At 45.5% G+C, this 25,998-nt stretch overlaps 1 protein-coding gene across 8 annotated transcripts; it reads right to left on the bottom strand.

Moving 5' to 3' along the window:
* Positions 1-363: 363 nt before the first annotated feature.
* Positions 364-24,405, bottom strand: GOLGA2 (golgin A2). 8 transcript variants are annotated; one of them, XR_005589953.1, is made up of 29 exons: positions 24,253-24,405; positions 23,067-23,189; positions 22,617-22,697; positions 18,056-18,190; positions 17,372-17,415; positions 17,148-17,211; positions 16,574-16,633; positions 16,055-16,135; positions 14,163-14,201; positions 13,012-13,074; positions 12,649-12,742; positions 11,871-11,977; positions 11,236-11,294; positions 10,882-11,023; positions 10,103-10,192; positions 9,834-9,941; positions 9,640-9,727; positions 8,475-8,821; positions 7,384-7,497; positions 6,726-6,950; positions 6,391-6,490; positions 6,212-6,300; positions 5,195-5,348; positions 4,961-5,028; positions 4,240-4,342; positions 3,838-3,944; positions 3,086-3,257; positions 1,991-2,969; positions 364-452 (listed from the first exon to the last, which is right to left on the bottom strand). XR_005589953.1 is itself a non-coding variant. In XM_039506860.1 (28 exons), the coding sequence occupies exons 1-28, from the start codon at positions 24,298-24,300 to the stop codon at positions 2,725-2,727; spliced, it is 3,150 nt and encodes a 1,049-aa protein (XP_039362794.1). In that variant the 5' UTR covers positions 24,301-24,405; the 3' UTR covers positions 549-2,724. The 8 variants fall into 8 exon arrangements, 7 of the variants coding, with proteins under 7 accessions (XP_039362794.1, XP_039362795.1, XP_039362797.1 ...); XM_039506860.1 differs by lacking the exon at positions 364-452 and having other exon boundaries at positions 549-2,969; XM_039506861.1 differs by lacking the exon at positions 364-452 and having other exon boundaries at positions 549-2,969; positions 8,475-8,818.
* Between the last annotated feature and the right edge of the window lie 1,593 nt (positions 24,406-25,998).

The following is a 25,998-nucleotide window of genomic DNA, read 5'->3' as shown; positions in this document are numbered from 1 at the left end:
CCTTTAACAAATGGTACTTTAGAGACTGTGAACCATTGGACCCAGTTGTCCTGAGCAAATGTGAGGATTCACATAGTGTTAATATGGGGCATCAAACCACTTTGTTAAGTGGTTTATCCAAGTTAATGATGCTGGACCTTGTCACCAAACTACCAAATACTTTAGCAAATACTTACATAGGAATAGTCTTGTCACCAAACGAATTATCCTAAGGTCAGCCCAGGAGGTCCCTAATGCACTCAGCTAGTGGAAGCCTTGTCCGTGGAGATGTAGGGAGAAAAAGGAATCCAAGAGATGGGGAACTAGAATCCCAGAGTCCAGAAATTCAGAACAAAGCATGTTTATTAAGTGATTTGCTTTTACTTATTTCTCCCTTTTTTTATATAAATAAAACTTTCAGACAAACAAGGTGAAACATCATCCTTCAAAGTGCAGTTACATTTCCACCCCACCTTCAACCAAGATCTCTCTCTGAAAGGAAGAATCCACTATCAGTTTTCCTAGCCAAATTTCAAGATGATCTGAAGAGAAAACGTGCACACAGTCAGTGCTTGCCTGAATAATTTTATTCAGAAAGAAAGAATTTATAACAGGATTAAATCACCTCTGAAGCAGAATGCAAAAATTTCTCCAACAGTGTTTTCTTTCACATTCCTGGAATAGAACACCCAATAAATATTTACTCCTTTTATAATAACAACACACTGTATTAAATCACAACCCTTCCCCACTGCAGTTAGATCATTTTTTATAATACAGGTTATGAGCAACCCCAGCAGGCAAAAATGCTGCAAGGGGCAGTATTTTTTCTTCAAGGAATATACAAAATGTTACACAGATACACTATGTACACAAACTCGTGCAAACAGGAGCTCGTAGGCCCACCTTGATAGTGCCCTGCCTGATGCCTCCAGCAGTGCACTCTGCCCACAACACTGACAGTCAATACCAGGGCTGTTCAAATGAAAGGACTTAAAAACAGTTTCTGTCCTCCCCCGAAAGGCTAACATTCAGCTGTTCAAATTTCAGAGGAGTGAATGGATTTTATTCCACAGAACCTCTTTCCCCACTAAAATAAACGTTTAAATTCATTAAAAAAAATCCCAAACATCACATGCTTTTTGCTGTGGAACAACTGTTCCCTGTACCAGGTTAAAAAAAGGCTCGTTCAAAATAAAACAGAACTGATTATAGAAAGGACCTGCAGAATTTTAACTAAGAAAATCATAAACTAGCATAGCCTCTGTTTGCCAGAGCCTCTCTGTTCCAAACAGAATGGTACTAATGGGAGTCAAGCATGTGCATGTGCTTTTAAGTCATCAACCTGGAATTTGTTGCACAACTTTATATAAGTTAGGTCTCCTTAAAATACATACACACACACTCCCCAGAGAGTTCTCCTTCGAGACCTGCCACTGGGATTGCTGAGCCAAGACAGCAGACAACAAGTTCTAGATTTGAAACCCATATTTACTTATCAGACACTGGTGTTATTCCTAGCAGATGATGGAGATGGTAACCCATGGTGGTCGAGCTCTGTACACACCATCTTTACAGTGTCTTTCAGTGAGTTGCTCCATTCATCACAATCCATTTTCTTGGCTTCTAGATCAGGGAACTGATTCTTTCAGCACAAACATTCAACTCAAATGTGTGTCACCTTGTTTTTGCCTCAGTCAGTTTTGCAACATTGAAGCGTTTCCAGGTGAAGAGCTCCACCTCTTGCATGTGTGTCTGGAATTACCAGGAGCAGACTACGGTCAGCCCAGCAGGTCGCTAATGCACTCAGCTAGTCCGTGTGGAGATGTAGGGAGAAAAAGGAATCCAAGAGATGGGGAACTAAAATCCCAGAGTCCAGAAATTCAAAACAAAAGCACATTTATTAAGTGATTTGCTTTTACTTATTTCTCCCTTTTTTTATATAAATAAAACTTTCAGACAAACAAGGTGAAACATCATCCTTCAAAGTGCAGTTACATTTCCACCCCACCCTCAACCAACCACATAAAGCTTATGCCAAGTAACCAAGCATCTGTCCCAAGAGGACTCAGAAGGCAACCCTTGGCCACTTCCCTCCTATCTAATGTGAATAAAAGTTTCTGTAGTGCTGCCTAGTCAGGCAAGAAGCCTGTGTCTTTTGGCTGTTTGGGACTAACAAGACTGGTTTCAGATACAGTGCAGGAGACAGGCTGTAGAGAAAGATGGGAAGTTTCAGATACATGGTGGGAAACACACAAATAATCATTCAGAATCCAAGGAGTCTGTTGCCAGAATAAGTTACTTTAGGAGCCTTTTGGAAGGAGATGGGCAGATAGCAATCATGGTTTGTGCAACAGTCACAAGCCAATCACTGCCGAGAAGCTGGCTGCCAGCAGCAGAGTCCTGTCAGAGAGCTAGGAAATAAAAGTGTTCAAGTTACTCTGTCAGAGGTCATGAAAAAGTCCCGCCACTTTCATGTGGGCCAGCAGAGGCAGCACTACCGACTGCCTCACATGATTACTTCAAGTCAGAGTCTGTACTCAGAGTGCACCAAGTAACAGGAGGAGAGAGAACAAGGAGAGATGAAAAGGTCTGGTGCTCGAGTTCTGTCTGATGCAATCCCCCTTTCCCCATGAAGAGGAAATCTATCCAGACTGTCTGGACAGAGATACAGGGTGAGTTTAAGCAGTTTGGGTACTTAACAGGCTCACAGAAAATTGCCGCACGCCAGGTTCCTCATGCCATTTAAATCACCATGATCTTGACCTCATCGTTCTCATCGGCACGATAGAAGAAAGGAATGCAGGGGTTTTCCAACAGGGACCCCACCCTCTCCTGAGGGTTCTGGATTTCTCTCAGAAGTTGCATGATTTGCTTAGCAGTGGGATCCTCTGGACTGGGCTGGGGGCCTTTGCTATGACTAGATACGTGGGACTGAAGAACTGCAGCCTCCTGTTCTGGCTCATCTGCTAAACTCACCTCTCGCAGTCCTGTGAAGAACAAAGACAAGGCAAGTTACTATTCCCATCCCAACACCAAGTAGTCTGGTTCCCTGCTAACCAGCAGGAGTTGCTGCTAGCACTTTGCTGCACAGGATATTGCTCACCTTCTCCATCGGTAGCATTCAGTTCAATGCGCCTCTCAACTGCAATGGCACTTCCACTTTCTTGACTTACTAGCATGTCTGGGTTCTGAGCAGCTGCCAAATACTTGCTGTACCATTCATTTCTCTCCCCAACCAGACGCATCACCAACTCCTGGAGCTCCAATAACTTCATCTGTAGCAAGTTAGCAAATAAAACAAAACCTATGAAACATACATGTCCTCCCTGTGGCCACAGACAGTACGTACGGCTTGCTCTACCACATTCCCCCCCCCGCCCAGACAGTTGGCCAGTATTTCCAGGTCAACCACACTCAGTTGCAAGCACACTAGACCACACCCTGAATGGCAGGTGCCAAGTCTGCAGAGAGCAGTTTCCCCATCAGAATTCCAAGTTGCTTCTTACAATTGGTAGGTTTGCACCTCACTGAGCAGGTCACTCATCCTGACAGACACACACAGTCCTGGTTTCAGGCATTTTGAAAATGAGTTTGCTGTACTGTACTTCACCAAACCAGTAGTGAATCTGGCACAAGGAGATAATCTCGGGAGAGACCAACAGCTGAACAGCAGCTAGTGCTACAGATCTGAATTCAGAAAACTGGCAGTTTTATAGAAAAGTTTGTATTGTTTATGTCCTTTTGATGCCTGCCACTCATCTGCTGAGATCAGCTTTCGCACATGCACATTCCGCTTGTGCTTCCTGGCCTCTTATCCAGGGTGCGAGAACTATTTCGATAGGACGGATCCCTTACCTTCATCTCTTCCTTATCCTGGGCCAGCCGGCTGATATACTCCTCTTTCTCCCGGTGCCGCTGTTTTAGGATAGCCCTCTGACTCTGGTACAATGCAATATACTCCCCTGGAACACAGCAGAAAAGCATAAGGCAGAGACAATGCACCGAGGGGTTACAATATTATAAAGCTCTCTCTGCCTGAACTTTATATCAGTGGGTAAATGAACTATGGGGCTTTAGAATCCAGTTGATAGCCAATCTGGACACCAGACTGGAAGTCTCTTACCCAGCAGGGTAATTTTTGGGTACCTGAAGGCCTGGTAGTAGAAATTTGGTTGGTGGCTGAATGGTCAGGCTCCATTAACACCCTGGGCACTCTGAAGAGGTTGTCTAGCTTGCTCTCATGCTGGTTAATCTTACCAATTGTGTCTGTTTCGCCAGACAGCTGTATGCAGCGATGCTCAAGCTCCTCCACTCGGTCCTTCAGGTCAGCCTTCTCGTGCATCAGGTCTGTGAAGCGGGACTGAACACATAACCAGCATCAGCCTTCTGAATAACTACACTTGCACAAAGAACACATAAGGGGGTCAACAATCCCCCGACTGAGCACCTTCCAGGTCAGCGTGAGCTTAGGAAACAATACTGTTCTTTCCTCCCAACTTGTCTCCTGTGGGAGAACCTGGCTGATTTGCTGGATAAAGGAGGAGAAGGAAACACAGCTAGAGAGAGTGACACCACAGGGATAAGGAATCCTTTCAACTTCTCTCCACTATAACAGCACAGCTTCCCAGGCACTGAAAGCTTCAAGATTGCTAAGCCTCTAGCAGCAGTTTCTCACTCATCTGCATTGGGGAGACTGGTATTGAGCGTGCCCCACCACTATGTCGTCAAAAAAAGATCAAGGACCAATGCCAGCCCCCTACACCCATTCCCTTTGAGTTTAAACTATTGCAGGCCATGCTGAGCATCCCAAAGGCTAGATGCAGAAGTGATAAGCCATTCACAGGAAACCCAGGAAAGGAGGTAGTTGTGTCATAGAAACCAGACTTGCTATTTATTCCCTTGCAACATAGTCTTGGTCTGCTATACCGTGGGGCCGGATGCCGGGCTCCAGAGCCCAGCTGGGGGTTCAGTTGCTCACCTGTAGTTTCTCCATGGCAGTTTTTAAAGCCTCATGAACCTCCACTGGGACAGTGTCTGTGGTGTAACCTGGAAAGGACACGCAGATTCAGTGTGTACGGTTTGTGGAAGAGCAATAAAACTGCAAGTCTGATTGATACTGGGAGAGGCAAATGCATGCACTTGCACACACACCCACTCCATGTGGCTCTTTCTAGTGCACTCCCCCTCCCATACAACCAGTGCAGAGCTTTACCTCCACCCGATGTGACATTATGTTGCTGCTCCTGCCTCAGAGCAGCGATTTGCTGCAGGAGACCTCTACATTGTCGTTTCTGCTCCGCCAGCTGCTGTCTCATCTCCTCTCGCTCCTTCTCCACTTGGGACATGGCAGATGTCAAGAAAGTGACCTAAAAGGCAATTTCAGATGAAAAGCACTGAAGTGCTTTTCATCTATGGAGCTCTACTACCCAATCAACTCCCAGTATCTCTGGGCGGTAGGTAAAGATTATCCTTATTTTATAGATGGGGAAAACCGCCTACAGTGAGTCAGCATTCTAGCTGGGATCAGAATTTGAGGGGACTTATTCCTAGTCCTCTGCATTAGACCTTGCCCAGGGCCCTGTGTGATCCACAATTCTGCAGCTGCAAAGCTTACTGTGGAATCAATTGCTTACTGCAGAACGGGGACACAAAGCCTCAGCTTTCATTTTAAAGAGTTATGATCTTGGCCCTCCCAGCTGTGAAGATCAAATCTGAAAAATGTAATGAGAGTAAACTGAAGCAGGAAATAGCCCAAGAGGTCTCACCTGTCCAATTCCCCTCAGTGGGTTAAATCTGAACCCCAAGATGACATGTGTACACTTTATAAATAAGTACCTATTTTCACTAATGATCATTCTAGCAAAAATAGCCAGAAGATGCACCAATCCCAACCTGCCTCCCAAGCTAAGGGATATAGCATCAGAATAAGACAAGAGCTACTGAGCTGACTGGGTTATTTTCATATATTATTTTTTACCCTCCATTTTTCATTTAATGGAAGCTGCCAATAGATTCCAGTCTGCCACACCAGACTGCTGCAGAATCCTGGGTGCCTGCTGCAGTGCACATGGGGCTTTGACTATGCCTCTGTGTGTGTGCATGCTCATTGCATGGGCAGATAGCAATCGTATGCACACAGCCTCCCTGCTAGGGGAGTGTGACCTGCCCACTTTACAAGTACTTATGCATAATTGGAAGAAAGAAGCTTTGCTGCATACTATGGACTCACCATTTCTTCATGGCTTTCAAAATCCTCTGGGATCACGAGTGAAGATTTCACAGTTTCTTCTACCATCTTTTCATTCTCCACTCCATCTCCTATGAGAGAAAGGAAATATACAAAGGAGCTTTAACAATAGATAGTCCAGGTGGAAGCTTGGGCTGGGCTAAAGACAAGACTGCCGGTACCTTCCACTCGGTGCAACACGCTATCGTCCAACTCTGCTGCTAACTGACTGATCTGGGCCTGCAGCTCTCTGTTTTCTTTGGCTACAGCTGCCAGGCTTTCCTGTAAGAGAAGCAGGAAATCACTGGAGGGGCTGGATGGCTCCCACACACTTGAGACCTGCACCAGCTAAACTAGATTCCCAATATTTTCACCAGCAATAGAAAAATTGTATGTTTTGACCACAAGCCTGTCTGTAATGCAGGAAGCCCCAGCACCCACACAGGGTAATGCAGAAAGTACAACATATACACAGAGTCCTGCCTACCATCCTTCAACACTTGCCTATCCCCATTACCTTGGTCTGCTGCAGCTCCTTGAGGTGCAACTCCGCTGTCACTTTGCCTTGCACTTCTTCATGCTGCAGACGGTCCATGAGCTGTGTCTGAAGCAAGTACTGTTTATGCAGCTCTTCCTTCTCGTTGGCCAGATGCTGGTACGCCACAGTATACTGTTGCAAGTGGCCATAGTACTGATCCCGCTGCTCCTGAAGGCCCTGGGCCTCCCGCGTTTTCAGTTCCACCTGACAAACAGAATAAGATCAACCCATCACCGAAAGCTCCAACTCTACACACACAGCTGAAGACTATCCCCTGCATATCCTCATCTTCACAGGGCATAAATCCCACAGCACCACCCTCCTTTTCAGCATGGGAAACAAGGCAGCTTCTGACTCTCCTGTAGACTGTGGCAGTTGGCACCAGATCTTTTCTTACTCCAGCTAGGAGACAATTGTCAGTATCACCCCTTGAATGAGCCAGAAGCGGGCGCTTCACCCTACTAAACTCTGACTGGCACAAATGCCAGACATCCACAGCAGGGTGCAGACAAGGTACATGGTGAAGACTGGCTCCCAGACTGCTGTGAAAATGAACAATTTCCATCTTTACATCAAAGCCTATCCTATTTCAGAACCTGGTACGTTATCACCCTGCTGCTGTACCGCAGTGCATTACCGTCTCTGTGAGCTCAGCCAGCTTCTCCTGTAGCTGCCCAATCTTCTTGGCCAATTCCTTCTTCACATGCAGCTCCGACTGCAGGGCACTTGTCACCTCCATGTTCTCATTTGTCTGAAATGATGCAGAGCCACCATATCAGAAAACTGCCCTAAATCAAGCACCATAAATGTACATAGCACTTTACAAACCAAGTCCACAGGCCGTACTCAGTGTTAGCATAACATGGTGCAATTCCTCTTGAAATGGAGGGGTATTGCAATCCTGGCGTGTAAGTAGCTGTATTGGGCCCAAAGTCCCTGCCCTCAGTCATTCTAATTCAGACAGAGGAACACAAAACTGGGATAAGAGCTTGAGCAAGACAGCGAGGGGACAATAGCATGAGGATCAAAACAGGGAAGGTGCCATAAGAGAAAAGGGTTTTGGCACACAGCACAGCCTCTCACTGGCCAAGCACAGGGGTGGCATAAAAAAAAAAAGAGGCAGAGTGAAGAGGGTGAGGAGACAAAGGGAGGAGTTCAGAGAGGACTGAAGAGAGCAGGTAACTAGAGGGAGAATGCAAGGACAAGAGGGCAAAGACACAGGGAGCAAGACTGCAGAGCCCTGAAGAGGATGCTGGGGAGCTTTATGCTGCAATGAAAGGCACGAAGCTAGGAACAGGATGCAGGGGCAGGAGGAGTAATACTGACAGCAGTGAAAGAGGCGAAAGAAGTTGGGAAGAGCCTCCTCATGGGTGACAGGCATGCAAATATGGAGACAGACAACAGGGCCCTCAAGGACAAAGAGCCAGGAGAAATGCCCAAGGCAGAGAAAAAGCAGTCAAGTTGAGGGTGGAGGACACAAGGGAAGGAAAGAAGAAAACCCTGTTGAGACAAGCAGAGATAATTGGGTGATCCCCCAGCAGCTCACTAGGGAGTTAGAAAGACTGTATAGTTCCACCACACCGAGGTCTAATGCTAGAGCTGTCACAACCAAAGCAGCAGCAGACAAGGCCAGGACAATGCTTCTGCCCAGAGGTCAGCGTCGCTGTTCATGCTGCACTACGATTGTACCCTGGAGTTCAAAGGACTGCCTGCCCGGGAGAGACGTACCAGTTTGACAAAGCCATTCTGCAGCTCAGCCAGCTGCTCCTTCAGCTCCCGGTTTTGGCTGAGAGCCCGGCTGATGGTGGCCTTGTCGCTCTGCATGTTTTCCAGGATCTGCTGTCTGTCCACAGACTCCTCGCTATAGCGCTGCACAGTCTTCTCGAGCTCCTGCAGCCGCTCCTCCTGCTCCTGGTTGAGGTGGCTCAGCTGCTCGTTATCCCGCACCTGGGCCTGGTACTGCCCATGAAGTTCCTCCTTCTCTTGTTGCAGCCGCTGGACCTCTTGTTGCAGGCTCAGCTCAGCTTCCGTGGGCCCTTCTGGCAGGGCAGGCTCACGGTCATTAGCCTTAGCTGCTGAGGAAATGGAGTTATAATCAGCTGGTTGGAGGGCTGCACCATTCACAATAGGTTAGAGGTACAGAACCCTTTAATGTGAATAGGCCTTTCCTCAGCCAACACAACAATCAACCCCTCTATCTAAGGGTGTGTCACTGACAGCACTATCCAACCCTCCCTCTGGGAGCAGATGGTTCCTAGGAAGAGACAAAACGAGAGGAGAAAGACCACAGCTTGCTGCTATGTGCTGTTAGCTCCATACTACCTGCCCGGGTCGGCGGGTAGCGATCGACTTCTCGGAGTTTGATATATCGCGTCTAGATGAGACGCGATATATCGAACTCCGAACGCGCTCCCGTCGACTCCGGAACTCCACCACCATGAACGGCGGTGGCGGAGTCGACGGGGGAGCCGCGGACTTCGATCCCGCGCCGTCAGGACGGGTAAGTAGTTCGAACTAAGGTAGTTCGAGTTCAGCTACGCTATTAGCTTCCCCCAGTGTAGACCAGGCCTTAGTTCCCCACTAAGAAGCTTTTCTCCACCTGGCTGGGTGTTAGGACAGCACAGATGAACCAGAGTTCTCTTTCCTCTTCACTGGACCATAGGAGCTGGAGGTTTGGTCAGGTGGATAAGAACAGGCAGACATGGCTGGGTGATGGTTTGAAAGGTCTTGTTTGACAGGCACTAGGCTGGTAAGTTTCTCACAAATCCTTTCTAACTGTCCTTATGGTTTGGGGATATCAAACCTACTGCCCCTTCTCTGTACTGAAGTTCTACATAATGGGCATGCGAAGCCTTGCTTTAGCTCCACAATGCTAAGCTCTGATTGAGCCTACCTGATCTGCTTAGCATCTCAGCAACACTGGCTTCCAGCTCTTGAATCTGGGTCACATTCTTCTCCTTTTCCTCCATCAGCGTATGGACCTGTATGGTCCCAGAAAGGCAGGAGTCAAATCAGTAGAGTCAGCCTCCCCAGCATCAGTAACAATAATGCCTCCACATACACCAGAGAAGATGCTGCTGTTTTTACCTGCTCAGAGAGCTGCTGTACCCGCTGCTGCCAGATACTGCCCTCCTCCTTCAGCTTCTCTACGTACTGATCCCTTTCAACCTGGAGCTGGCGAAGCGACTCTGACAGCTGCTCAGGACGACAGAGGAAACTGGAGCATTATTGCTCAAAGAGTACAGCTGGAGGAGACCAGTATTAGTGCAGAGTCTCACACTCTTTTGCCCTGCCAGACAAGTTTCCCTACAAAGGCTGCAATATGGATCCTCAGCATATTCCATATGCTCTCTTACCTGAGTAATCTGTGTTTCCAGGTTTGCCCGCTCTTCCAATGCCAACTGCAACTGCTGGTTTGCATCTAAAATCCCTGACTGACTTGAAAACTGCCAAGAAAATCAAAGAAGTTATGGGAAATGCCTGCATTCCTTGTTTTCTTCTATACCTCTTCCCTTTGATTGCAACCTGTGACACGATCCATGTGGTAATTGCTATGGTTCTGTAAATTCCTCTTTGTTCTAGTTCAACAAGTTTATATTAAAAAAAAGTATGGGTTGAGATGACTAGCTGTTTAGAAACAGGCTGACATGGGGGTTCTGCCCTATACAACAGTTCTATCTACTGTATGAAGGAGATAGCAGCCGCTAGTACCTTATTGGGGCAGCTCCTCTTTCCTACATCTCTGAAAGATATACATCAGTCAAACAATCCAATCCAAGAATAACCGGATGACGTTCTCTGGCCTATGTTACACTGGATGTCAGACTATATGATTGAATGGCCCCTTCTGGCCTTAAAAAAAACTGAAAGAGACACTAGTCCAATCCTTGGGATGTCATGGTGTCTATGGTCCACCACTCCAAACTCCTCAGAGAACAGGCTCCCATTCTCCATAAACCTTGATGAAGACCTCTTCATTCGGAAGTTGTCTCTGTGAAGCACTGTATGCTGTTTGGTAAATGGTAGTGAGTAAAAGCCACCCAGTGGTCAATTCTCTTTTGACCTACGATCCCCTTTCCCACCTTCAGAGCAAGGCCTTATCCTTATATCCACCTCCCAATAACACTGCAATCACCTGTTGAATCATCAGCTCAGCCATTTCCAGTTTCTTATGCAAATCCTCCAAATCCAGTTTCATGCCTGAGTTCTTAGAGACCAGGGAGTGAAGCTTCTCCGACAGTTCCGAGTTCTGCTGCTTGAGTTCCTCACTGCCTTTGCTGAGAGACAGAAAGAAATTAGCAATAATCCTTACTTTTGCCACTAGTTCTTTGTTACTCATGAGGTAAATTTACAATCTGGTCCTTTCTGGTGGCTGAAAGGAGGACAGGCTGTGCACCGGAAGAGACCCCTTGTATTCTAGGCATGAGAGGGCAGCTCTCACAGGGTTCAACATTACTGGACCTGCAGTAACATACAGAGTAGGACTGACCTTTGTTTGTACAGATCCAGTTTCAGGCTGTCTCGCTCCTTCACTACCTCTCTATTATGCTAGAGAAAGAGGAAAACATACACAAATCAACCCCCGACTCTAACCAACAAGGAAAGCTTCAAACTAACTATTCTCAGCCTTCTACAGATCAGCTAATGTGGAACTAAGAAGGTCAAGAACTTGAATTCACAGCAGTATTATGGCTGGAACCTCAGAACGGATTTGCCTGGAACCTCGTATCAGGCTACAGCCAGCCAGCACCAGAGCTAAGCCTATCTGGTCAGTCTTTTCAAACTGACACCAGTAACTAGCCATGAGGTTGTGTTGCAAAGGTCTGGATTAGCACCAATACTAAAGTGTCTCTTTGATGGAGAAGCTCCTGGGCTTTCATTGTTTGGATTTGGCAAGACAGATGAAGCGAGGTGCCAGATCTGAAAACAGAAGTTTTGATCAAAGATTAGTGGCTGCAAAAAGTGAAAAAAAGTCTGCCTTGATCATGAAGGGTACAGAACTTTGTTTACAGGGCTTGTGCCTCCCTCTTCTCAAAGATGGGACCATTAAGCATGCAGCAGTTTAGTGAAAGATGCACCGGAAAGAGCACAACTGTTAAAGTGTAAATGGGGGGTAACTCTTACTTTCTCCAGCTGTTTCTGCTGCGTAGAGATGGAGGACAGAGTGCGTTCCAGCTCAGATACCCTCTGGCGAGATGACTGCAACCGTGCAGCAAGGTCTTCAGCTTCTCCTGAACAAGTCAAAACAGATTCAGGTGGGGCTAGGCTGCAAACAGTTTTACAAAACTGGCTGAACTACACGTTCTTCTCAGCCCACAAATTCTTAAACTCTCCCCCACTTTAAGGAAGGTAGCATGGCGCAGTGGATACAGGTCTGGAAGTCAACAGAGCTGGGTTCTATTCTGACTCTGCCACTGACTCCCGTGTGACCTTGGGCAAGTTAACCTCTCTGTGCCTCAGCTTCCTCATCTGTGAAATGGAGATGATACCCCCTTTGTCTGCAGATGAAAAAGCAGTGGGTGCTTATTTATCACTTTTATAATACAGAAAATTGCTGGAGTTCAGCTGAGAATGAAAACTTATCTTACCGTGACAGCTGAGCTGTGGTGTTCAGCTGAAAAGCAGCCAACAGGACGGTAAGAAAGTAACAGCCTGGATAATCACCAGTATCTAACAGTCGTAACAGGGTTTTAGCAACATACAAAAGAACCTTGATTCTTCTGGAATCAATGGGGTCTGATTTTGGGGATAGCTTGGATGATAGAAACAATAATTGTGCCAAGTATTTATCATTAAGAAGTCACTGAGTGTTATGGGCAGCCTGCCAGTGAATACAGTGCCCATGACTCAAGATCCTTGGTTAGTTCCAACAACCTCAGTTGAATGCTCAAAGTCAATCTACCTGATTTCTGCCGGGCAGCTTGTTGTGTATGTGCTAGTGCTGTCTGCAATTCAGATTTCTCAGAGACTAGGATTCCAATAGTCTGGATATGAACCTTTGGGAAAAGAAAACAGCAGCTCAATGTGGGACACCTGTGCTTGGAACTACATCTCCACAGCAGTCACAAAAAGATAATTCACTAAAGGCAGAAAGATTAACATAAATCCATAGGATGAGTCTACAGTCTGGCTGACCAAATGCCTTTCCTGAATAGCTGGATGAATAGATGAATTTCAGAAGGAAGAACATCCCAGTGTTAGGAAGTCCAGAAAAAGCCAAGTGAAGACCAGATGATATGACTGAAATGGAAAAGTTCTCTCTTACCTGTAGCTGTTCCCTCAGTGCTCCTTGCTCCTTGGCAAACTTCTGTTCAAACCCCTTCTTTTCCTGTGTAAAGAAACCATGCACATTAAACACAAAAAAAATTTTTTTTTAAATGGGACTTTTTTTTTTAAATACAATTGTAACCTAGGTTTCTTGTGGTAATAATAATATCCAATTGACACAAAATTTTAAAGACCTAATTTGCAGTTCACCATTTAAACTTTGTATTTATGTTTTGCACTTTGCTCAGCATGGGCAATGGATTAGGCTCTTTTACATTGAGGTTCTCACACAATAGCACAATCCTGCAGTTTTTGGATTGCAAATTATAGGGGAATGTTTAAATCTAAACATAAGCACATCTGCTTAATTGAATTGAAATTCAATAAAAATTCATTTTAACATAAGGTCTTGTTTAAAAAAAAAAAGGTCAAAGTACAAAAATCTCCATTTTGGGCCTAAACTACCTGACAACGTTTCTAAGTAACAAGAACTTTAGTTATGAATGAAATGGGATCTTTCATTAATGTTATCTTGGAAAAGGAAAAATAAGGTGCAAGTTATAGACAGAGCATGTTACCAGTGGAGGTTGGTAACTTTTAATATAAAAAGACACTTATTCAAGGTAAGGGTTGAATCTCCTTTAAAATATGTTAGCAGGGGGTTAGATTAGATGACCTTTGTGGTCTCTTCTAACCCTATGATTTTATGATGATGATAACAGTAAGGAGAAACTTTACAATATATTAAATGTTTTCATTTCAGAGTTTTTTAATCCCACTCAGCATTTGTGACAGTGGACTGGAACAGACACTTTTCCTTTGGTTTTGCCAGTATGTCAGCTATGCCAGCTAATTATGTTTGCCTAAGGAAAGCTATATGTAAGCATTCTAACTATGAGTTTGGGTTTTTTTAGTAGTACTTGATGATGTAGTACTTGATGTTTTTTAAACCAAACTAGGATGGCGTGCAGAAGGACTTCCCAGTGCCCTCTATAACGTATATAATGCTATCTTCACACATTTTATCCACCTAAGGCTGGGTCATGTATGTCTGCGCCACAGTACTCCACAAATATCCGCTCCTCTTGGGGAGAAGAACATCTACTGATGTACCTATCCTAAGATGAGGGTTTATTGGAGGCATTTTACCTTCTCCAGCTGATTCATAGCCTCTTGGTTTTGCAGTTTCTGCAGAAGGAGCAAAATTGATGCATCAGTACTAACAATCACTTTCTTACTGACGAGATCAGTAAATCTGTCTTCAATCTTAACCAAAGACATGGGACACATGGCTAGCTATTGCAAACAGGAGTTCTGTTAAATCTTTTCAGCATTTGCTACAAAGACAGGATGTTTCAACTATTAAAACTATAGATTCTAGGGTCATGGCATGTGGCTCCTGAGAAGTGTATTAGCCAGCTCAGTGTATGTTCTTTAGTCTTCAAAAGAACATCCCCATTCCACACTAGAACTGCTTAGGTAATAAAACCCAAAATGCTTATTATATTTGATTTCAACATCATCCCTGTTAAATTCACATCCTATGTTTTAAGGTGTTTATTATTGTAGTACTTGATGTTATATCACATTAATGATACATCAGAATCCTATAAAGAGAACCACATTCTCTCCTCCCTTCCCTCAGATGTTTTTAGACACTACATTGACAATACGTTAAAGCCCTGAGCCTGCGTAAAGAGACTTTTATACCATGTGGAGCCCCATTTAAGTCAGCATGGCTCTGCCAGTGCACAGGAATCCCCTGTCCACGTGGATCAGACGGGAGGACTAAGGACAAAGCATGGAGAAAGCGCTAGCATATACACAATACTGTCCCAACCTGTTCTAATCTCACTGGAGAGGTGGTTGGAGGTTTAATGAGAAAAACAGTGCTAGGTTCTGGGGGGTGGGGTGGGGGTGCACGGCATGAAGACAAAGTGATCAGAGATTCTATACCACGCTATACGAGCAGCCACTGTGATATGTTGAGCAATGTTCCTATTTGCTATCAATAGCTAGCTACTGTCTTTTCCACAGGAGTCACAGACATCAACTTTGGCTAAGCTGTTTATCTAATCCTACTCAAGACGCATTTTAGGAAGGTGATTGTGTGTGGAAGGAGAATATATTGGAGGCTTTGATCCTAACAGAACCAGTGGACAAGTGCAAACCCGGGAGTACAGCATAGGCCTTGTGTAATTCCAGGCAAGAGACCACTTCATATGCCTGTGTGGAAGCAGGCAAACAGCGACAGTCGCTGGTGGGCACTGCTCTGATAACAGGTGGAAATTGCCGCCCAGCCTCAATACTACAAGAGAAAAAGGGATACAAGGGGAAAAACAATGCAGCAAAACAAAAGGGGCCGTGGGATGCACTGAGGAGAGCCCTAAACTGCAGGGAGGAAAGTGGGGGGAATGAAACAAGGAGAAAAATATTTCAAACCAAGCAGGCTCTTTTCAGACTGAAACTAATCCTTTGCGGTTGTGTTTCTTGCTGTGTTAAAGCAACAGGCTGAAAAGCAGCAGCAACATCCATGCAGGCTATAGGACAAAGTGGTTCATTCAAAGTGCCACAGATGCAGAGATGATCAGATACCAGTCCCTATGCTCACTCCTAACCCCATTACTCCCACTCTGCAGACAAAGTTGGAACAGCAAGATCAACTGAAGAACACACAGATTTTAATGTTGCTACCACTGAGCCTGCTCCTGCTCCCACTGAATTCAGTGGATGCCGATCTGTCCCAGGATTAGTTGCTTTATCATGATGCTAATCACCTATGGCAAAGTACGGTTACCTAAAACCCCGTGACTATATTTCATATGGCTCAGACAAGCCAATAAATTCAGGAGTCATCTTTTAATTTGACTTTTTACCCTCTGAATGGGAATGTCCATAAAATCCACTTTGTTCTCCATACAATGCTGTGAGAACAGCTTCCCTTGTGGCACTGTAAAAGAACCCATAATCTTGCAGACACCCAGAGAGCATGGAGAAGCAGCAAGGACAATGTCAAACTGGTTGGCTGGATTGTTTCTTACCAATTCCTCTAGTTTTGTACTGAGCTGTTTGTTAGTTAGATTGCTGGAATCTAGGGCTACTGCCAGCTCCTGGTAACGTGTCTGATGGGCGCATGCAGACAGAAGGAGGAGAAGGAAGGGGGCAGAGGAGAAGGGGAAAAAAGGCAATTATTAGGACAGAAAATAAATCAGTATCACAATTTTGATCTAGTTTGAGTCCCCAAAAAACATTTCACTTTTAACAAGTATATGCTAGATGGCAAGATGTTGTATCCATTCCAATAAAGATCTCACTCCCATTTAAAGACATTAACTGGGAGTAGTGGCTGCACTCAGGATGGGTCCTTAATAGCTCCAGCATCCAAAGGTGGAGCTGCGACCGATGCTTGGCTCCAAATGTTGGGCATAGCTTCGCTGTCAGGGTTATAAACCACACTGCGTTACTGAGAAGATTCAATACAACAATCACTGAAGGTCCCATTGGGTGATCAGCAGTGATATTATCCAAGTGAATGTTGGAATCAGAAACTGAGTTCTTACCTCCATCTCCTTCATATTTGTGGAAGACACAGCACTTTCGCCATTCACATAGGATGTGGACTACAAGAAAAAGTCAGGAAGAGTAACTGAATTGAATATCCCAAGGGCACAAGCTCAATATAAAACAGGAGGGGGGTGTACAAACATACCCCCAACAGCACAATATTTACCTAGTGCCTTTCACTTTAAGTTTATCAAGGCACCATACAAAGGTTGGTACATAATGTGACCATACATACTGGTCTGGTCTGTTGACCTCTGCCCACAGCATCTACAGAAATGGTCTTAGGTGAAATATATAGACCATGTATCACAGATTTACTGCCACTGAATTGAGAGAGCATGTTTCCATTAATACATGCTTGTCCTCCAATTCCCACTCTGGTTTTCTTCCCACTGACTGAGTTTCACATTCCTAAAACAATGGTTTCTGCTTTTCAGTGTTCAAATGTCTTATTGTTTAGTGGGCTGGCTGCAAAGAACTCTGGGATTAAAAGGAATATTACTGTACTGGCTACTTACCTCCTCCCCCTCCCCCAGCTTGAGTTTTAAAAAAAATGGAATTAAATGGTACCTGTGACACCAAGCCATTGAGCTGCTCAGACAACTGGCGGAGACTCTCTGTCGATGAGAGAGACCTGAGAATGGAGAAAGACAATGCATTCCTTTAGGAGCGGGTCCATTCATGGAACTGCCCAGGCCTGGACAGCACTGAGGGTAATTTCTACAAGCAAAGTTAACTTATTGGACTCTTTAGGACCCTGTTACAAGCACTTTTTATTAAACAAAGACACTCACCTATTTTCATCCAAAGCATTTTTAGGATCATCGGCATCTTGTATCTGTGAGGTAAAACACAAGAATCACATGACTATACCAGAGGGGGAAAAAAGAGAGAGGGAGAGACACACAGTCACACACGACTCAGGCACACTCAAACACACCCTAGGACTCTGATTACATAGCATTTGTCATTACCACAGTCCGTCCAAAGGGGAACCTAACACTGAAAGCACAACCCAAGTCAGGCCTACATTGTGGATAATTTTTGCTAATTTTGGGACTCCTCATGTAACAAGTTGAAAGGCCTTATGTAGTATTTACCCGATGAATATTACAGTAGGTCAGTCAAAGCCTTGAACAGTTCCTCAATATCACAAACTATTTGCCTTGTTGGAAAGGTTCAATTTAATTCTTAAACATTTTGTAAAGAAAGGAAGGTTACTCCAGTTGGAGGAGACCCTTCTTTTCCTGAGGCTGGTCCCTGGGGGAGAGGAAGGGAAATAACCAACATAGGATGTAAATCCTAAAGCTTTTTACATGGTGTGAAACTCATTTTGCTCACAGCTGGACCAAGACTGAGTGGAGGGGAGAGAATTACACACTTGTTTGGAAAACATGTGCTAGTCAAACATTTCAGCTTAGCATAAGACGGGCATCATCAGTGCACTGGTGGTATTCAGGATGCAAATGCTCACAAACCTGTGACAGTGGTATGCTACCAGGACCAGGCATGACAGAGCCACAGCTAGGTAGGCTGTTGCTGTTAGATAACACGGGGACATCAGCAGCAAGCTGTTCAGCATTATGAGCGGAAACATCACTGTCAAAGTATGCCTGTCACAAAATATAGCACAAGGATTACAATCTACATGCAGGAGGAAGGGACACACACAAACATGTGAATACAATACCCATGTGATCTCCATGCACAAAACATGCCAAGTGAGCACTGTGGTCAACTACAGACGTGTTTTGGCAAAAAACTGTTCTCCCCAGAGCAAGCCAGGTCAATCCATCAACCTGTTTTTCTTCACTGAATAATAAACACTGTCGTCTACTGTCCCAGTCTCCAGCTTGGATGAGGGGGCCTTATCCAGAATTAGTGTCTGGCAATCCAGCTCACTTCTTTAATGAGGGGCAGTTTGTTTGCCAGACTGTAAACCTGCATGCGGAAATAGAGCTGCTACGTTTACTGCAAGGGAACTATAGCAGATTGAACAAGGGCAATGCCAGATCTACTGGCTCTGCTTTGCAAAGCACCACATTCAGACTGTCTCTGGAGAGAACACTGGTCAATGAGCACAAATGGAGATGGAACAGAATGGGTTAGTGACCACTCAAGAACTGGATTAGTTTGACTCAAGTGTTAATCCCCCACATCCTTTCCTGAAATTTGTGGAATGCTCTCAACTGAAGAGTTTGACACTAAGGGTACAGCTACACTACAAGGTGGCTACAATGGCACAGCTGCAGCTATGCTGCCGTAGCACACCAGTGTAGACACTTACTACAGTGACAGAAGGGGGTTTTCCATTGCTATTGTAAATCCACCCACTCAAGAGGCGGTAGCTAGGTTGATGGAAGAAAGAATCCATTGACTTAGTGGTGTCTACACTACGGCTTAGGTCAGCTTAACTACATCTCTGAGGGGTGAGAATTTTTCGCACCCCTGAGCGATGCGGTTAGGTCGATCTAAGTTTTAGGTGTAGACCAGGCCTAAGAGGGCATTATAAATCAAAAGACCAAACTCAGCCCTGGTGTAAGCAAATGCAACTCCTGTGGGAATCCAGAGAAGTGACACCTTCATATGCTAGAGCTGAGTTTGCCCTAAGTGGGGAAGAGGGTCAAGAAATGCATCTTTGTATCTCTGTACTGAAATAAGTTTGGTGTTTGTGGGAGAGACATAATCTAACACCAACTACCTCTACCAAACTACAGAGCAACTGGAGAATCCCTCATATCTACCTTCAACCCTGCAGGACAAGTAGTTCTGGAGAGCCACAAAGTCCCAGTGCAACATTCCAGCATCCTGTTGCAATGTGTGTCATTACATTGCCACACTGCAATCAGTCATCATATATAGAGGCTACAAAGCAAATGTCAGTGCAACGTCAAGACAAGCCTCACAAGCATTCTGTGGCTCTCTGCAACTCCATTTGATAGTTTCCTCTCTTATTCCAGCACCTCCTTCCTGGCTGCTCAGACAGAAGATGAAACATTTCTCTCTTCCCTTCCCCCTTCATGGAGGAGCAGAGAGGGATTTTGCTGCCTCCTGTTTCCTTCCTGATCAGAACTTCTCCCAAATTCTACAAACACCAAGGTATAGGACATGGACTTGATGAAACTAACAAGATCACTGAGCTAGATGAATGGGGAAAGCCAATGCCAATTTTTTAAAGTCTTTTTAGCAGGATTGATTCATGCTGTCAGAGTTCAATATACTTAATATTCCTAACAACATTTAATGTATCCCTCCACCTCACCAGTGCTTCCAATCTCAGGTTATTTTGCCCTGATACTGGTTTAGGAAATGACCAACACAGACTACAAAGCGGACAGAAGGAATCCCTCTCCACCCCAATGCAGTATTTGATTTTAATTGTATTTTTTAGTTTTTCAGGGTAGGACCATGTCTTTTTACATATCTAGGGCACCATGCTCAAAGATGTAATCAATATAAGGTAGCAGTAATAGTGACAAAAGTCATTCTCAGAAAAGGAGCTTTGAGAAGAAAGCAGCATAAAGAGCTAATTTGCTGAGGGGCATGTTAAAAATACCAAAATACTCATTCCAAAAATTAAACTTGTGAAATTCTAATAACTCAATAAAAAGCTAGTAACTCCACCCAGACTCATACACACTAGGATCCATTTGCTTTTTCTCAAGGGCTCCTGTTCTGTTAGCGTCTCTCCCTGCCACACAACCAGAAAGCTACAGTGGGTGAGGTGGGAGGGATTTGCCAGGCTGTGTTAAGACACCAATGACAGCATTAGCTCAGCTGCCAGCATTCAGCTTTTCTGCCTATTAGCATCAAGTGAGTGTTCAGAGCAGCATTTTCCTGACTCAGGAGTTCTCTCAGCAAGACAACTGGGAACAGAAATTCTCTCTTTCATTAGAGGCTACAGTTAAAGGCTAATTTTCAAGTTGCTCTTGAAGACCCTGGGCATAACAATCCACAGCCTCCAAGATGAAAATCGAAATAGCTCTGCAGACCAAAACCCCTCTCCATGCAAAGGAAGATAAAAGAAGCACTCAGGACATCAAGACAAAAGAAAGAAAAAATGAGGAGTCCTTATGGCACCTTAGAGACTAACAAATTTATTTGGGCATTTTCCCCCTGTTGATATTCACCCCTTCTTGTCAACTGTTGGGAATGAGCCACATAAGGCAACTCCCATCTTTTCATGTGCTGTATGTTTATACCTGCTTAATGTATTTTTCACTCCATGCATCTGATGAAGTGGGTTCTAGCCCACAAAAGCTTATGCCCAAATAAATGTATTAGTCTCTAAGGTGCCACAAGGACTCCTTGTTGTTTTTGTTGATACAGACTAACATGGCTACCCCTCTGAAACCTGTCACAAATGAAAGAGTAATTTCTCTGCATTCACAACAGCACTAAAAGCCCAAGCATAGGTCTGGCCTTCATTTGAAGACAGAACACCATGAATGTAACAGACAACTAGTTGCTTTCTCTGATATGCCCACCTATTAACCTTAAATTATACCCATGTTTAGTACATGGAAAATAGACCCCATACAAAAGGAAAACTCCAGTCATAGTGTGCACAATCTGATGCTATCATGGCACATCCAATCCCACAGAGATGGGCCTTGCATAAATTTTCCTGTCATTCTCATACTTTCCCATAAACATACAAACAACATAGGTGCAAGAGCTCTCTATGTGCACTGTATATCTCTGAGGTCAGTTGCTTCATAATCATGCTCAGAAAACTAGTGAAAAACTTATCTCATCTATCACAGCATGCAGGTTTCATTGCACAGAAGCCATTTTAAGTCCCACAGTAATTAACACAATTTCTATGGCTGGAACCAAAATATATATACATATACACACATATATACACACACATATATACACACACCAGTATCATAATGGTTAATTTGGTGAGAAAGTGAATTCAAAAGTTAGAGTGGAGCCCTTTGCAGACAATACCATAAAGTTAAACGGCAAATGAGGTTCTATGTTGAGTTTTCTAAGTTTTATCACAACTTTAACTTAAATTAAATGGAATTTTTGGTAATAAAATACACTGAAAATTAAAGGCTGTTATAAGTTTGTTCTTGTACACTTGTCTCTTATAACAAGTTGAAATCTTCCTTTTACCCTTCATTCTCAGGAGCAGAGGGAATACAAAGACGCTACAGCAGGGGTAGTAAATTATTTTGAGTCAATGTCCAAATTTCTTGGTCAAGGTATAGTCAAGGTCCAGACTCCAGAGAAACATTTTTCCACACCACAAGAATAATGATAAGAAGTAGTAAATAAAAAGATTTTGCAGTCTGTTCAAACATGTCTGGCAGCCCGCAGTCCGCCTATTGACTTCCCCTGTGCTACAGCATGTAAACACTTAATATAAAATATGTCTGTCTTCCTTGCCTAGATATATTTAAAGCCATGTTACTTGCCAGACTACATCACATGTGCAAGTTTCATCACCTGTCACAAAATGAGTTGGTTGGAATAACTACACAGCTTACTCAGGGCAACTGGCTGATTAAAGATAAGCAAGAACATGCCCTTCAGAGATGTGGTACTTATAAATAAAACAATGACATGCAAACAAGAAGATTATGGGCTAAGAAACTAACAAACCCAGCTTGTATTCCAGTTTAAACAATGGTTTTATGCCCCCATGCTATATCCCCCTGGAAACACACTGAGTGGGAAAAGGAACGGTGGGGTGTCTCTACAGTCAGTGTATTGCACACAACCTCACCCAAGATTCCTGACATAATCCCAAAGCAGCTGATCTTTTGCAGCCTTATCATAAGGGAAAGTCCTTGGCACTTCTCACTTCACATTTTAAATGTGACACAAATCCAAGGAAAACATAATAGAACAAAAAGCACATTAAAAATAGCTCAGTGTTAATGATAACAGCAACAAAACTCAAGCAACTGACAACAAATGTCAGAATGAGGTTCCACCAAAAATCAAAGCCAGTTTGAATAGACTCTGAAGCATGCAGTATGAACAGCAAGCTAGTCAGATGGATTCTGAACACTGCCTCACCTTCCTCTTGTCCAATGAGGGTATGGCTACCCCATTGGATCGATTAAGGTCTGACACCAGCACCTTCAGAATGTTCTGAATCTAAAGGAGGTGAAAGAAAAGGGGAAAGAGAAATGGCTCAGAAAAAGGACAGAGTGAGAATACTGATCAAAGGATTGCTGTAGCCAAAGGAATTCATGTTAACTATCTCTATCAAAACAAGTCTCAAAATATCAACACTGGCCATTTCCAGTATATGCTCATAGGGCCACATATTACCTGACCCCATCATGCAACATTAGGTAATTTTAGCTACTTTCTGTTCTAAACACTGGTACTATCAGTATATGAAATGTACCCTCTCCTTCACATACTACACTGTCAAAATTCTCCTTCAGATGAAGAAAAACTGGCTGGCAGACAGGAAAAGGTGGCAATTAATTTGGAATAAGAAAAGAACAAGCTACTCACGTTCTCTGGAGACTTTCTGTCATCATTTGTTGGAGTTTCAGGTCTACTTCCATCTTTACTTTTTCGTTTCTTCTTGGCTGATGCTGTTGCTCCAGGGCTATTCTTCTGCTGATATTCCTTCAGCTGAGAAAAAGGAGTAAGAATTGACTTCCCCTGTGCTACAGCATGTAAACACTTAATATAAAATAGGTCTGACTTGCCTAGATATATATAAAGCCATGCTACCTGCCAGACTATATCACATGTGCAGGAGTAAGAATCTGAAGTCCTAACACACAGATGTATCTCACTGTGACAGATCAGTGATAAGTTATGTTTGCAGTTACTGCATCAATACAAGAGAACAAACCAACAGTGAACTCAGGCCATATTATATCTTAACAAGCCCTCTTGTGTCTGGGTTTCTGAACATAAGCTCTAAAACGAGATTCACCCTACAGGGTTTACAGTGAAGATGTCACTGCTGTTAGAAGAATACCTCTGAATTGTTATGCACACATGAGGCTCTTAAACAGGAGGGCCCCAAAGCCTCTAGAGCAATCACTGAATCCTCTAAAGGTGTCAGCTCCTCTGGGCAGGCTGCGAATGAAGAGTCTGGGGGAACAATCCCCATGGCCAAGATCACACAAGGTCCTACCCTTCTGACACCATCACAGAAACCAAATCTCTACAGGCAGGTTAGTCGGGCCCACCCACCTACAGACTTGTGAGCACCTGGAAACTCCGAATGCTGCTGCAGTGACTCTGCCCGGGTGCAGGGGCTGGGAGCTCGCGCGGGCTCACCTGCACTCGGGGCAGAGTTCGGGGGGGGGGGGCAGACCTGGGCTGTCCCTATGGGGGCGGGGTGGGGAATGTAGCCTCCCTTACAAAGCTAAAGGGGGGCCGCCGCCCCCTCCGGGGAGCCCTGGGGGCCCCTCCCGTACAGGCCTCTGGGGCCCTCGCTTCCCTACGGAAGCGGCGGGGGAACGCGAGGGGGATCCCCACGGGGCTGGGGCAGGCAGCAGCGAGGCCTCGCCCCGACCGAGCGCGGGGCACAGGCTGCAGCTCCAGGGTCGCTGGGGAGCTGGGCCGGGGAGACCGGGCCTCTCCCACAGGCCTGCGGGGGGAGGGCTCGGGGCCGCCTTCCCCGCTCGGCCCCGGGTTCAGGGAAGGCCCGGGCCCGGCTCCGGCTCCCCGGGATCGTTACCTTCTTCTTGGCCGCGGCCAGTTTGATCTGCCTGCTGCCGTCCGCCATGTCCGAGCCGGGCCACGTCAGCCCGGCGGGGCTGGGGGGAGCCAGGGAGACTCCGCCCGCCCGGCCCCACGCTCGGCGGAGGGGAGGAGACAGAGGGAGGCTGCGCCCTGCTGCGCGTGCCCCGGTAGGGCGGGCGCGCTCCCAGCGGCGCGGCCCACGGCGGGCGCGTGCTCCCGCCTCCGAGCACTGTAAGGAGAGGAGGCGCGCTCCCGCCTCGGCCTTCCAGTCAAGCGCTGTCCCGCCCCTGCCTCGGCCTCCCCCCAGTGTTTCCTCCGACCTAGACACCCCCCCCTCAGCTACACTGCCTCAGCATCCTCTCCAGCGCCTGCCCCACCACTTCCCCCCACCCCCCAGCACTGACACAGCTCCCCTTCCTCCCCCCTGGGTGCTGTCCCCTGCCCTAGCACCCAGCCTCCCCCCACACACTCCTGCCCCACCACTACCCCATCCGGCATTGCTACATCCCCTTTCCCTGGTGCTTCCTGCCCCCCTGACCCGCTATCCCCCCATGATCCTGCCCTGCACCACTGGCACCCACCCTCACCCCCATGTCACTCTACATTCCCTCCATACTTGCCAGCATGGGTCCTGAAATGCACCTGTGACCGGAGCTTTGGGGCCTGTGTGGGCCAAAGGGCAGGGGTTTCTTCCCACACGTTACCAATGTGGTCTCTCAGCCTTAACGCCTGCTAACTGGTTTTCTGGGATTACAAATGGGTGAGAGGATGATGGTGTGTTATCTCCTCCATGCACAGACTGCTCTCCAGATACCAGCCACCCACTCTTTCCTTGAACCTTTGATTAGAAACCTAGCCAAGCATCCAAGGCTGTTTTCGGTAAGCCCCCAAGATTTCATTTTATTTTTCTCTTCAGGACCTCGTTTGCACTAGAGAAGTTTGCAGTGGTTATCACTGGTCCCTCTAGAAAGCCCGTAAAACGTCTCGCCCCATACATAAATGCATTCCCAAAGGGGTGCTGTTAGCCAAAAGGGCTCGTTTCCCCCTGGAGCTTACCTAATTACACCAAGGAGGCACGGAGACTGGAAGATGAGTACCATTCCCTTTATTGATCGGTCAGCTGAGCGGGTGCTCTGATCGGCTAGTGCCAGAAGAGAGAGACACCTTTCATGGCCAAGCGGCCTACCTTTATAGCCGGTAACAAACAACTTTGCTTACGTCTTTTTACGTCATTTGGCTGACCTATAGACCCTGTACATGTATCTATTAGGGGATAATTGGGTATGCAGGATACATATATCATTTTGTGGGGGCTACAAGATACATACAGCTGTTGAGGATACATTTGTCATTCTGAAGGGGAAACAAGATATACCCGTCGACCCTTTGTGCTATATACTTTGGAAACATTCATGGGAACACAGCTGCATATACTGGAGGAGCCAACATATACTTGGCCCCCGGAGCCAAACAAGATAAGCAAAATAGCTGACATAGGTGAATACACATCCGTTGTTCTACTAAGTTCCTTAAGCTTTCCAACAGTGCAGGCGATCATGCCACTGTGTGGCTTAAATTTGCATCCAGCAGAGCTAATTACTGTGTCAATTGGCACTGTGTTAATGTCAGTATGGACAGAGACTGCTAGTGTAACATACAAATGGTACAAATATCCTCCCAGCACTATTCTGCAGTACTCTGCTGTTTATCCAGTCCTATCAAATCTGTATAGATTTTAACA

This window comes from Mauremys reevesii, linkage group 19, assembly GCF_016161935.1.
Source record: "Mauremys reevesii isolate NIE-2019 linkage group 19, ASM1616193v1, whole genome shotgun sequence".
In the NCBI taxonomy this organism is placed as follows: Eukaryota; Metazoa; Chordata; order Testudines; family Geoemydidae; genus Mauremys; species Mauremys reevesii.
The sequence above is the reverse complement of the archived record's forward strand: the minus strand, read 5'-3'. Positions and strand labels throughout refer to the sequence as shown.

Excerpts from the sequence above, each read along its gene's own strand:
- GOLGA2 (XM_039506860.1), bottom strand. The coding sequence starts at position 24,300 with ATGGCGGACGGCAGCAGGCAGATCAAACTGGCCGCGGCCAAGAAGAAG. Across the intron at positions 23,190-24,252 it reads TGGCCGCGGCCAAGAAGAAG|CTGAAGGAATATCAGCAGAA; the intron begins GTAACGATCCCG and ends CCTTTTTCTCAG. Across the intron at positions 11,295-11,870 it reads AGCAGAAACAGCTGGAGAAA|CATAATAGAGAGGTAGTGAA; the intron begins GTAAGAGTTACC and ends CTCTTTCTCTAG.